The 13,859-nt window shown below is 40.7% G+C and overlaps 1 protein-coding gene across 1 annotated transcript in view; it reads left to right on the top strand.

The window, feature by feature from the left end:
- Positions 1-13,859, top strand: part of LOC103769160 (chromosome unknown open reading frame, human C10orf76) — a 117,699-nt gene that overhangs the window by 45,303 nt on the left and 58,537 nt on the right. Inside the window, exons 20-22 of the mRNA XM_008936336.1 lie at positions 2,798-2,880; positions 3,389-3,515; positions 6,184-6,259. Coding sequence (XP_008934584.1) covers positions 2,798-2,880; positions 3,389-3,515; positions 6,184-6,259 — 286 coding nt within the window. The remainder of the gene's footprint in view (positions 1-2,797; positions 2,881-3,388; positions 3,516-6,183; positions 6,260-13,859) is intronic.

Here is a 13,859-nt window from a genome sequence, read left to right as displayed (position 1 = left end):
CCCGGCGAGTGTGAGAGGACAGCCTGCAGATGGGACGTGAGAGGCAAACGGTTGATTGCAGCAGGGAAAAAGCGACACATGTGGTTTGGCTTCAGGTTGCTCAGGAGTAGTAGCAGCAGTGCTCATTGGTGCTCAGGGCAGAAAAGTGTTCAGCTGGTTGGAGCTTTGCTCTGGAGGTTTATTTTGTGTGTGTAGTTGTCACTGAAGGGCACTGGGTGTATGAAGCTGGATCTAACAATTGTTAATGCTGAAAACTCCAGGGCTCTGCCTTACAAGCAAACTATAGAGACGCAGATAGGGTAATTTTCAACAGTATTCTTGTTCCTTAGAGCCACCTGAGTAGAGGCTGGTGCCTTCAAGTGTTGTCACCAAGTTAGAGCAGTGCAATGTTTCAGGATGGTATCTGAGAAATGCTACAGTGGGCAGTTGTAGTGTACTTGTCCTTGTCAGTTGGTGAGTTCTCATGCTCTAGACAAACAATGGTTATACTCATTCTTTTAAAAAAAATAGCATCTCCCCACCACAGGTAGCTTTCACGTTCACTCTGTTTGGATGTTCAGTGGTTTCTCACTGTGCTGTGCGACCTCCCACTGGCAGAGACCTTTCAGCAGGGTTTTGGTTGCAGAATAAGAGGCAATGAGATGAACAAGAGGTTTCATGTCACTTTTCATAGGAAATCCAGAGCTCTGCTACTCTGCTTTCAGAAGCCCCAGCTCCTAGCAATTGAACAGCAGCACCTGGTCACGAGATGTGGCTGTGTGGACTTGCATAGCTGGGAAAGAGGTGAAGCCATGCTTATGACTATTAAATAGAGAGATGGCCTATAAGCTGCCATGACAGAGATGCAGAGCAGCTGTCTTTAGTCCACTGACTGCAGGAGACTCTACTTTTTTTGCTGTGGAGGCTTGGTTACCTTGGCAACCTGTTTTTAGCTGGATCTCTGCTCCGGTGGAGAGCCCATCTGTACCTGCTACTTCTTTGTTTTGAAACGGCTGTTTTACAGAAAAATATCTGACAGGAGTATTTTCAGAGCTGGATTATTGTGGAATCCAGGCTCTACTTTTGGTCCCAAGAGTTTCAGTCTGATGATGAGGTGATGGCAGAATGGGGAGTTCTGTGGCTGGATTGAAAAGGCATTAATGTATTTGCTTCATGAGGTGGGCTGTTGTCATGGAAGGGAGAGATGTTACTGCTGATTGTTAAATCCTGGAATGGCTCTGAAAGATAAATCACTTTTAGAGTTTGCAGAGGGCTTTGTTCATTCTCATTTGCAGTTCAGCATCAAGACACCGGCTGGTAGATGAAACTGAAGCAGCTTCTGTCTGCCGTGAGTGACCCACACTAGGGTTGTAGGCTTCCCTTCTGGGGGTCACATATAAACATTTTATACTCCTGGTGAACTTGAGTATTGGAAGGTAGTGGTTGTGAGACTGTGTTTGGAATCTGACAATTTTGTTTAATCCCAGATCTTACCAGTGTCTTCACATCTGTCTTTTTACTGTAGGTTTTTTTGGTTTTAATTTTGTGAATACTTTGTAATCCTGAAAAGGATGGGGGGAAGGGATATCTATATATTCCCCTTACTTCATTCCTGTACCCTGTGCTTTATCTCCTATTTCATAGCCCATGCCTGTGGACTGAGCTGAATGGTCTGACCTGTGGTTGCTATGGGGCTCTTCAAGACTGGAGTTGATTTTTCTTGCAGTTGGTTACTGGGTAGTGCATAACACTTGTGTAATGGGGGGGGGAAGAACAAATTAACAAATTCTAGTTGTACCTATAAGAAATTGGAGTAATGCCTACTCTGTTAGATGCAGTTACCAATTAGCAGGTAATTAAGAACCTTTTTAAAAGTCTGTATATAGTTCCAGCTTGACTTTGTAGGCCATATAATTTAGAAGTTTTGTCTAAATCTGCTGACTTCAGAGCAGAGACTATATCAAGAATCTGTTCTAAGCAGACATCGGCTTTCAGTCCTGAGCAGCTATAATGCAGAAGAAAATAGCTTTCTCTTTTGACAATTTCAAGAACTAGAAAAAACAAGATAACGAACTTCCCATTTTATTAAAGTGTATGGAATACAATTGTTCGCTGTAAAGCCTGCTTAGTTAAAGCTCTTTTAGCCAACTTTTTCGTTAATTCCCACTATCACTAACCGATTTTGGGTGGTTACAGCAGGAACTTTTGTTGTTGTTGTTTTCCTTTTTTTTTTTAAGAACATGTGTGAACCAGTTCTGTAGTCTTTTCCTCCACAGCCCTAGATAACTGACACAATAAAGTACTATATCCTTTCCTGTGCCATTGCAGCAGCATTTTCACAGAGATACCGAAAATCTATGCTGTGGGTTGTTACCTTTTTTTAACTGCATGTATCAACAAGAGTGACAGTTTGGGGCTGACTATGCACACATCATGTTGGTGATGTATGAAGCAGAAATGAGACAGTTGGATTCTCTAACCCCAAAGCTCACTTCAGGATCTGGCAGATGGAAAAATCTCCTGTGAACTGACTAAGCTAGCAAGAGACTTACCTTGAGCCTGAGCAGCTGTGATTGGGAAGGCAGTGAAGGAGAATAAATATGGGACAGTAAATAGCTGTCACTTATCTGTCCAGCACAGTATTTTAGCCACAAAATAACCCAGCCCCACATGTAAATTGATATATTTCTGAGAGGTGAGCATCTGGTATTTAGGTCAGTTTATACTAGATCATGAAAATGCGTATGTATTTAAGTAACTTGTTGAGAATGGCTTTGCTTTCAGTTTTATTTTAAAAATACCCATAATTTACTCCTAGCTTTGATCAACTTGTTGAAGTTCCTTATGTCTAATGAGACTGTGTTGCTGGCCAAGCACAACATCTTCACCCTTGCTCTTATGGTGAGTACAGACAAAGAAAATCCTCTTAATTTAAACAACTTAATCTTGAATGAATCTTATTAAAGAATCCAGGATTTTGGGGCTGGTAAGGAGATATCAGAACAAGACCACAAAGCAGATGAATGTCATTATGCTTGATTTTGCCAGAAGTTTGGAAGGGACAGTGCTTGGTCTCACTGTAGGATCTGCTTGTTGAAAGAAACAAGTGTATGTGAGGAAAGGCTTGGTTTAATTTTCCAGGTTTGGTACTGTTTCATCTTCTTCTGTGGCTCTTTGTATACAAAATAATAGAAACCTGTTTTTCTGGCCCCAGATACGACTATTAAATTCTTGTCTGCCTCTTCTGTACCATAAGGAAAATAATAGATAAAGCAATGAAGTAATGTAATACTGTGTAATTCAACTGAGAGCTATATGAAGGTTTTGGACGTAGTTTGTACTGTTTCTGTTGCAGAATAGATTTTGTGTAAATATTCTTCTTGTAACTTCTTTTAACTTCCATGTCTAGGTCGTGAACCTGTTCAACATGTTCATTACTTATGGAGACACCTTTCTCCCCACTCCCAGCAGCTATGATGAGCTGTATTATGAAATCATTCGGATGCATCAGAATTTTGATAACCTTTATTCTATGGGTGAGTACTTCCTGACTGCTCAGGACTACTGTTGATTGGTATTGAGGGTGGAGGGATGTTTGTTTCAGATATTTTCTATCCACCTGCTATTGATGTGTGTCTTGGTGAGTGTTTTGTGTATTAGGACGTGTTTGGTAAATTAAAAATTGAGAGAAGGATAAACCCTGCTAAAAGGAATTCTTTTTCTTGTTAGAAAAAAAAACCCAGGAACAGACCCATTGCCTCTTTAGCAGCTACTTACTGTGGGTGGAAATACAAATTTGTTGGCACAACTGATTATGTTGTATCTCTTGGATCTTCACCTAGTTGCATCTGTTACATTGGAGACTTTCAAGTTAGAAGGCAGGTATATGCTGCAGAGTCAGCCAGCACAGAGAGACACTCAGTGCAAACAAGAATTTGGAAAAGAATTTGAGAAACTTATAAAAAACAGCTTACTGTGCTAGACAAATCACATCCACTACACTCACTGCCAAAACAAACCAAGAAAACAGACCTCACAAACCTGCTTGCAATGACAAGTGAGTCACTGGGCTGAAGAATGTGCCTGCTGGCAAAACAGGGAGAAGCTGCCATCCTTCAATTGGAGACAGGCTGGAATGCCACCAAGTGGCACCCGGCTGGGAAAGAGGAACAAAGGAGGGCAAGGAATGCATGGAGGCATCATCAGGCAGTGGATACATGGGAGCCTGTAGCCAAGGGTGGCTGCAGCAGCACTGGTGTAGTGTCTGTATGCTTGAAGTTATGACGAAAAGAAGTTGTTCTTTGTTTGCTTTGTTGTAGAAGAACCTTTTATCTCTTCAACCCCTTCTCCTTTCTTGTCATGATCACCCAACGAACAACAGGAGTTTAAGCATGTGAGAGGAGTTAAAGGGCAGTAGGAGACAGATAGATGGCCACAGCACTCTTCTGATGTGGAGAGAACCATCCTCACCTAAATAAAAGTAGCTGAATACTCCCTGCAACTGCAAGAAAAAATGAACTGCCCTTTTGTACAAACTTCCTACAGTTTTCATCCATTATGTAAGGACCATTTTTGTGCCCTCTGAGAACAAAAGATTTTTTGCTAACCCATTTCCTACTGCCAGGAATCGCAGCTAGGAAGATGAGGTGCTTTTACTAGCAAGTAGTTATTCAAACTCATTCCCTGTGGAAGCTGAAGGAAAGTGCAGTGGAAGAATAATGCACTCAAATCCTTACTCAGTTTGGCTTCAATAGCTACACATGACCCGTTGAAACAATTCATTTGTCACGTGAATGTTTTCCATCCTGCTACACACAGCAAACCCCTTTGAATTAATGTTGTAGATGCCTGCATGGAAACCCTCTCTGAATGTGTTACTTCAGATATTGAAGTACAGTGCCTACTGTTTGGCAAAATGATGTTGCTCAGAGCCGAGATCTTTTTTCTGCAAATAACATAATAGTAGGACTAGGAAGTGAGAAGGTAGTACTGTCTCAAGCTGATGAAAGCCACTGTTTAACCAGGTGCCCTGACAGCTTCTCTTTGCTTGTCAGTCCATCTCACTGGAACTACAGTCACTCTTCTGTCCCCTAGCCTTGGGACATTTCCCCTCTATCCTTTAGTTTTCCTGTTAACGTGGTTGAAACTTTGTACATTAGGAGTGGAGGTGGAATCTGATTCTCTTGGTTTTTATTGACTTGGTTTTCTTGTCCTGAATCTGAGTTTTATCTAGATCTGCAGGACTGAAAGCTTCTCTGATGCAATAATAGGCATGAGTATACAGCTGCTGTGCTTATGGATTCAATTGTAGCATTTGTGTTTCTAGATGATCCTAAATTCAGGTGATGTACTATTCCTTCACTTCTAAGTTGTAGGTGAACCTTTCTTGTGGAATGTAACCTCCAAAAGACCCTGTATGTACAAATTCATAGAAAATTCCCTTCTCTTCAGGCAATGCAGGAACTAATCTACACATTTGCTACAGAATCTGTTATTGTTTTGGTACTTACCAAGAGATGTGCAGGTAACTGCTGTCACAGAAACACTACAGGTCCTGACCTAAATAAATATTTTTGGTACTCTGGCAGAAAAGAATTGGATTACCTAGAAGTTCTTCCTGTTGCAGAATGTTTTCAGATCTGCTCCCAAGTCTGTCAGAGACCATCTGTGCAACAGAACAACACATTTGTTCCTTCAGGAGTCTTTTTTGGTAGGCTGGTGTGTAACTCCTCTCTGCAATTCCAGATAAACGTGGAGAAAAAGAATCCATCACTGCTGGGGTAGGTTTAAATTGCAGGATGTAGTCCAGCTCAGATGGAATGTTGCCTAAGTAGGAGCCAGAGGAGAACAGTAGTGTGTCGAATAAAGGGTATCATAGAGATGGGATGCTGCCCTGTTGCTGGGGGAAATGAGCTTCAGTATGTGGTGATGAAAGCTGTTAGGAGGACTTAGGCTCTTCTGTCCCCTCTGCCTCCTGTCTCTCAGCCATTATTCTGTTCTGCTCACCTCTTGCACGTTCCTGACGTTTCTTAGATGGATTTGACGAGAACTTCTGCCCCGAATCACAGGTTGTCTCAAAGTTAACCTTTGTTTTGATGTGGTTCCCAGACAGTCATCTCACCAAAGCAGACTTCTTTTTTTGACATTTCGGTTTAGAAAACTGCCAGTTCTATGCCAGCACTGTTAACTGTCTTTTTCTTCCAGTTCTAAGGCTGTCTACCAATGCTGGTCAGTGGAAAGAGCCTGCAAGCAAGGTGACCCATGCATTAGTCAACATTAGGTAAGGAGTAGGAGTTAATAACCATTTGAGAGATTCTTGTGTCCTATATGACTGCATTCTTATTATGACACTTTAACATTTGTTGTATTGAATTTGATTTTGAATTTGTTCTCTTTGTTGGGCTAAATTGCTGCTCTGAACAGGGCCCACTGGGATAAAGAGAGGATCACCAGGGTTTGATTGTCCCCTCTCTAATAATTCTTTCAGCTCTTCTGTGGACTGAGTGCTTTCAAAGTATGGCACAAGCTGTAATGAATTAATCCTCACAGTGTTCTTGGGAAAAGTTATACAGTAGGGGACAATGCTGTGCTGGCACAGCAGTTGTGGACCTAATGTATTTCTGTTGCATGATTCTGTTGCAGTTCTATGGAGGGGACTCCAAGCCAGCTGTAATAAGCAGATGCAAGGCCTCTTTTAACATTGCAAGATTTTTGTGTGTCTTTAAAACTGATTATTTAAGGGCATTTTGGTATTCTTTTAAACCTTCTCCTACAGTTCAAGGGCAGAAGTTATGCTCTACTTTAAGGCAAAGGAATATCTAGGGGTGCTTTTGTGCTCCATGCCTTCACAACAGCAATAATTTATTTTCCTGGCTTCTGAAGCAGATAGTACTGACCAAGCTGGGTACTGGGCAAGAGGCTCATGGGTCTGATTGATTGGAAAACAGAGGAATGTTGACAGAGAAAATGCAGTGCTTATCCTTGTAAACAAAACATAAAAGATATAAGTATTTATCCTGAAAAAATACCTGTCTGTCGCTTCCCTGGTCACCCCACACTCTAATGTCTATGTGACACCAAGTAGCTCAGTACATTGCTACTACTTGTCGTTTTCCTCTCTAGAAAAAGACTGTGTAGGACAAACTCTCTGAGGATATCCTTCAAGTCAATATACATTTTACTCGTCTATAAACCACCTTAAAGGTTCCCTTAGTGTCTGTAAGCTTAATAACTTCAGGTATGGTTCTAGAAGATTTATTTTGCTACTATCCTTTTTTTTTTTTTTTTTTTTTTTTTTTATAAATAGAAACAAATGAATACTTGTGGTCAGCTAATGCATTCACAGTAAAACAGAACAGATAGCTGCTGGCAAATTAGTGTCACTTAATGTGACACAAAGTGTCTGCCCTGGCAGTTCTCTGTATACCCAGAGAGAGAAGTCTAAACTGAGAGGAGATAAAAAAAAGCAAGTGATCACAGAGGGTTTGTGCTCACCTTGGGTTTGTGCAACCAAGATTTTGCATTGGCTCATTTCCTGTTGGCTTAACAGCTGCTTTTCTAAAGATCAGCACACAGCGGAAACAAGATGCAACCAAAAGACTGGCACTGTGATACCCCTCCCTGGACAGCCTGTATCAGATGTGTTGAGTGCATGGTGCTGTCTGCAGCCAGGGAAGCCTCTAACATATTTCTGTTCTCGACTTTTGGTAGCTTTCCCCTACATCACCCAGCTGCTCTTGTATGTTGAGATTTAATGTGGTCTTTCACCAGCCTTAGAAGTTTTCATGACTGATGGCTTTTCATTCATCGAAATTAAAAAAGATCTAAGAGATGATTCAGGGCCTTGAGAGGAATTAGAATTCAGAAAAGTTAGTCTGATTTACCCATATCCTCCCTCCATTCCCTCCCTCTCAAAAAGAGAAGGGGAGGGGTAAGGTGTTTCGTCTACCAGTTTTTCTTCTCATGGTAAAAATACTATGTTTGAAGGGTGCTTTAAATGAATAGGTTTCAGAGCAGCCAGTTGTTGGAAGCTGGAGAAATCCCAAGGTACTGTGCTTTTGTGAAGGTAATTGACAGTGTGATGTTTCAAAGTGTTGACTAGGACTAGATGCCTGGTTTTTGTGAGAACGTGCTTTCTGAAGTTGCAAACAACGCGTCTTTGTACAGGGAAAATGGATTAAATGAAGGGTCTGTGATGATGTAATACTCCATTTTGACCTAAAGACTGAATTTAGGTGTCTGAAAGTTGCAGCAGAAGGACAAGAGGATAATTCTTCAAGGAATGCCTCAAGCCTTGCAAGGTCTGAAGTTTTCTGCAGTTTGTTCAGAAATAAATGTTTTATCTTGGCCTGCTGGCTGCCTCACTTTTGTGGCAATGTGTAGAAGGACTTAATACTAGGGCCATGTGTTTTCTTCTGATGTTGGACCAGGAGTACAAACTGAAGCCTTGAGCACGCACACACACTTCTGGTTCTTTGTTGCCAAGAGTCATGGAGATGTTGCAGGTCCAAATTAGCAAAGAGAAAGGGGAGAAAGAATGCTGGAGAAGAATAAACTGTTTAGCACTGTCAGGCCAGTAGCTTTTTTAGAGAAACACAGTGTTAATGAATGACAATGTTATCATAAGCTGTAATTGTTTTATGCATTGTTAAGCACATGCTGGTTTGAAACCTGGCTTAGCTCTCCATTGTCTGGATTGCCTGTTTGTATATGCCCCTTTGGTTTCTTCCTGGAGTGGGCTTAGTGCACTGTTTCTGATCTGGATGCCTTTGCCAGGAAGGGAATGAATTTAGAGAAAACCACCTCACACTGGATTTTTCTCTTGGCTTCTGCCATCATTCTGGAAAGTTTTTTGAGCAATGATTACTTGCTTTTTGCTGTAGCAGTGCAGTGCAAAGTCATGCTTTGGTGACTTTTTTTATGTCTTCATCTCATTACAGCAGCTATTCAAAAACAGATAAATAAAACCTGTCGTTTCCTTATCCTAAGGCTTTTGGTGGGAAAGTTTACAAACGTGAAAACATTTTTGTGTGCATGCATGTGATGGGCTTTAACGAGCATCTTAAATCCTAGTGTACAATCTGATGTGTATTTTTGCCAGGAGAGTGTTTCACAAGTTTACAGCTTTTCAAGGCTGCAACGCATTTGTGTTACAGGAGTAGCTGTTGGGGAGACATAGAAAACAGTCTTGCTTGTACCTAACAGTGTTGGATTGATGAGGTCATCTGATTAATTGCTTTAATACAGAATCGGGTTGAATAATGCCTGGAGAATCTTTGACACATTCTTGTTTAAACTGAACTGCAGGGAGAGATCCCGCTTGTATTCTACTATGGCATTAACGGTACTTTTTAGTTGGACCCTATTCTCCACTGAGCAGTCTGACTGGGTTTAGCTTGCTGATTATCTGATTTTTCTAGTCCTTACTCCTTTTAAAAGAGAAGTCACCAATGTTTTTTGTGAATATTGAGAGATGAGGAGGCTATTCCTACCTTCCTTCCCTACCTCTCCTTTTGACAGACAATAATTTCTGTCCAACCTAAAGAAAACGACAATTTGAGGATGACAGAATAACAACAGCCTTATCTGACTGAAATCTTACATACCATCATGGATGAGTGATCTCTGTTTCGGTGCTATCCCATAACAGTGATTATAACTTCTATCTGTGGATTTGTCTCTGTGGTTTACATAAATAATTGAGATGTGACTGACTGCAAGATAGAGCTGCAGCACTGATGGGGTTGAAATAAGAAGCTGCAGCAGTTCATGGTTTGAAAACTCACCTTCTCACCTATGAGGAAATAAGCACATTTTGAGACATGTAATTTTTTTTTAAGCTAATGAGCCTCTTTAAGGTAACATTGTGTAGGTTTGCATTTAATGAGAATTTTATTAATGCAGGGTTCAAAGGGGCATCTTCTGGTTGCTTACTCAGTGAGGAAGGTGGCAGCTGAATCTCTGCATTCTTTTAATAGACTTTCTCCTGATCAGGAATTTTTCAAGGTGAATAAATAGATTAACTCAACGACTAATAGGCTAAATTTCCCCATTGTATGAAATTCAGTCCCATCATCATAATTCTTAAAGTTGTTTGTTTTTTTTTTTTTCTCTCGTTGAAAGGCTTTTAACAAGCAGAGAGTAAGTTTGTAGTATGGAACTAGGTGATATCCTTGTTGGTTTATTTTTAAAGCATGTTTTATGTGCTCTTGTAGCATATGCTGCAGTCCTCACTTGGGTGCTTTAATTCACTCTTCCATCTTGCAGCTACTTTTGTTCCACATGAGCCACCTTGTGTAATATTCTTTTTTTTGTACAGGAGATGCCGCTTCTCCCAAGGCTGCTTTCGGGGCCATAAAAGAGAGACTGGGGATTAGGGAGGAGTGTTTAAAGCATCACATGGATGAGTATGAAATGGTTATGCTTGCTGCCAGTCTGGGCAGGAGCACTCTGAAGGGACATTTACTATTTTACTCAGGTGAAAGAAGGCCAAATTGGGCTGTGCTTGTCGCATGATACCTGGCATCCCTGCTCTGAAGCCATAGCTTATGTTAAATTACCAGCAGAACTGCACTTATTTAAAACCTTGACAGAAAAGGAGGTTCCACTCAGATATTTGTTAGAAAGTGGGTGGCTGCAAACAGTCTGCATAGCACCTTCAGCATTGTTCTGCTTTACAACAAGGAATTTAGCATCTGTTCATGGGGAGAGAAGAGCTAAATCCTGCTGATCTAGTCATATGCAGTGGATGGCTGTAGCATTTATGCAGGGTACATGAAAGGAGACCTGCTGATAGGTAAGTACTTCTGTGTAGAGTGGAGGCCTATGGATTACAGTCTGCTGGGACTCTGTGTGTGTGTGTGTGTATATATATATATTTACACACACTTCCCTCCTTCCTTCTCCCTCTTTTTATGGACTTAATGGATGGACACACACACATTTCTTGCCAATGCAAGTAAAAGAATAATGAGGAAGGGAGGGCAACCTTAAGGCCTGTATATGAAAATAAATGGTCAAGAAAATCTATCTGCATGTATATATACAAAATATGTATATCAATGTGTATAATGTATATGCACATATATGAACGTGTATCCAAATATGGATATTTGAATATATAAAAATACATATATTCACACACATGCATATACTTCCAGATATTTATATTTATATAAAATACACACACAAGCATCTTGCCTTTGACAGTGGGATAAGCTAAAGCCATAACTTCCAAGCTGAAAAAACAAAGCTACTTGCTTATTTCCAGTTTCTCTGAGATGAACCACGAGTGTTGGCTCAGGAAGCTCAAGTGTTCCTCCTTTTAGCAGCAGAGCTGTACTGGGTGTGTCCATAACCCCGGGACTGACAGACCTGCAGAGCTGCTCGGCTGGGGCTGGCTGGTGCTGAGCAGCTGAGAGTGCTCAGGCGTGCAGGTTGCCCCGGCAGGGTCTGGAGCTCATTGCTTGCAGTTCTTAAACCCACTCATGAGAGCTATCACTGGTGGAATAACAGCTCCATTGAATTGTTCACTGAGGTGTGTTTAATGGCAATGACCCTCTGACGTTTGTCACTGCTTATCAGTCTCACTGAGCTCAGATCACAGGGTGGTACAGGACAGTCAACAATTTTATTTATTTATTTCTTAATAAAAGGAACAAAACCCAAAGAGAAACTCATAAATGTATATCATTGGTACTTTAAAATCATAACATAATTTTGCCAAGATTAAGGATCAAATTGTTACTAAAACACTGTAAAAAAAACTTCCTAATGCGTGTGAGCTATTTGAAGAACTAGTTCATCACAGTTTTGAGGTGGAAGCCTTAAAAAAATGAAGATGCTGAAAACCTGAACATGGATTCTAGATGAAGATTCTGACTTGGGTCTAGATGGTTTCTAGTGACCTGTAATCGCTCCTCATTGAAGGACCAAAGTTAATAGACACTTCTTGTCATTTCACGTATTTTGTGTTGCATGCTTTTCTTGTTACATAGGGACCCTGGCACAGCAGAACAGTCCCTGGAATATAGTGATTATAGTGGAGCTTGTTTTTCACTTGAACTTGCAAGGTTCATTTGCTAGGAGTAACAGATTTTTGACATGAGCAGATTCTGGCATTAACTGGCATCTGAACAGGGGAAGCAGATGGAATGAAAGGGAAAGACCTCACTTCCAGGCCATTGTGACCAGCAACATCTTAACAGGAGAATAAAAAAGGAAGAAAGAAAGATGCACTCCAATCTCAGGGTGCATAGTTTAATCTTTTCGTGGCACTCTACCCCTGCTTCCAAGGAATTTTTATTAACGTTTAGGGTTTTTCTCTAGATGTGTAACTTCAGCATTTAATTTCTTTTACATTATCTGATTTCTTCTTGAGACAGCAGTGTTAGTTTTCAGTTATTGCTCTTTATTTACTAGCTGATTCATCTTGGTATGCTTCTCTTACAGAGCTGTAGCCAATTTCATTCTGCTATAATTTTCCTTCATTCTTTCTCATTCATGCAGTGGCTTAATTAAATGTTGTCTCTGCTATTGGCCCAAATCCAGAGAGCAAATCTGTTAGCTGAGTGGCATTGTATGGGCCACTTCCACTAACAGCAGCATGGTTCAGCAAGTCAGGTGCATCCCAGGTCACCTTCTTTCTTTCTGCCAACAAATTCCCTTCCCAGGCAGCAGTGACTGAAATGGGCTCTGACAATGTCAAACCTGTTTTCTCTTTAATTAACTTTTTTTTTTTTTGGGGCAGTGCGTGTTTTTTTTTTTTTTTTTTTTTCTTTTTTTCTTTTCTTTGTAGTGACTTAAGTTTTTTAAGAGCTGATGATGATTTTGAGCAAAGCTGTTTGTATGGCAAAGAAATGCTTCTGCCTGAAATGCCATACCATGACTTGTTCTCTTCAGTACACCTGAAAGCCATGCTGCAGGGATCACTTTTATCCTTAGAGTAAGCAATGCTTTTTGGATTGGGGTGGGGATGAACTTAAAGTGGAAGTGATTTCCAGGCTGGCAGACTTGTTTAACTGACTGTCTTAGCTTCTTTCCTATGTCTGCAGTTGTATTGGCTGCTTTGATCTCCTTTCCAAATGTCTTGAAGTCACCAGGTTGTTTTTTTAGGAGGGAACTTGCAAAAGGATCTACTTCTGTATTTCAGCTTCTCTGTAAGGATTGCAGGAGAGGTGGGAGGGTTGTTTGCTGGGCAGAAGGGAAACTCTTCTGCAGCACAGCCACCTTTTGGCAGTCTCTTCTTAAGTTTAACAAGTATCTTAGTTCAAGTAATTCTCATAAGGTGAACATCTCGTTGCATAGCTTACCCATTTGTGAACCTTTGTCTTCCTGGCCATTCTTTTGGAAACATTTCTTCCCTGAAACCTGAGCGTTTGGAAGGTCAGGCAGTATCCATAGGCTACTTAGCAAATTTGCTGAAGAATGTTATATCTTTTATGGAAGTATTGCAACCCAGATTTTATAAACTCTGTATCAAATGAAACTGCCTTGTGAATAGGGGAATCCATGTCTGTGGACCTCACTGGATTTATGGGTACAGATTGTGGGATTATAAAATGGAGTTAGTTTAAGGTGGTAGCGGATTTTTCTCGACAGTTGTGTATTCAGCTTTGGAAGATTGTTTGGCACTTAATTTCTGGGTTTGTGCTAGTGAATTTAGGATGTGGAGCTTTGGGAGAACATTCAGTAGATGAGAAAAGTGAAAGAGACTTCTTCTAAGGTGCAGCTGTATTCTCCTGTTTGATTTATGTGAGTGACTTTGCACTGCTTAGTCTAATGAAGTGTGGCACCAGGAAGGAAATTTCCTTGTTATGCTTGCCAGAAACCTTTCTTCATAGAAACATAAAAATAGTGGAGTATACCTTTTAGCATTGAGA

The sequence above is a fragment of the Merops nubicus genome, unplaced genomic scaffold (assembly GCF_000691845.1).
Source record: "Merops nubicus isolate BGI_N331 unplaced genomic scaffold, ASM69184v1 scaffold36242, whole genome shotgun sequence".
NCBI lineage: Eukaryota > Metazoa > Chordata > Aves > Coraciiformes > Meropidae > Merops > Merops nubicus.
The sequence above is the reverse complement of the archived record's forward strand: the minus strand, read 5'-3'. Positions and strand labels throughout refer to the sequence as shown.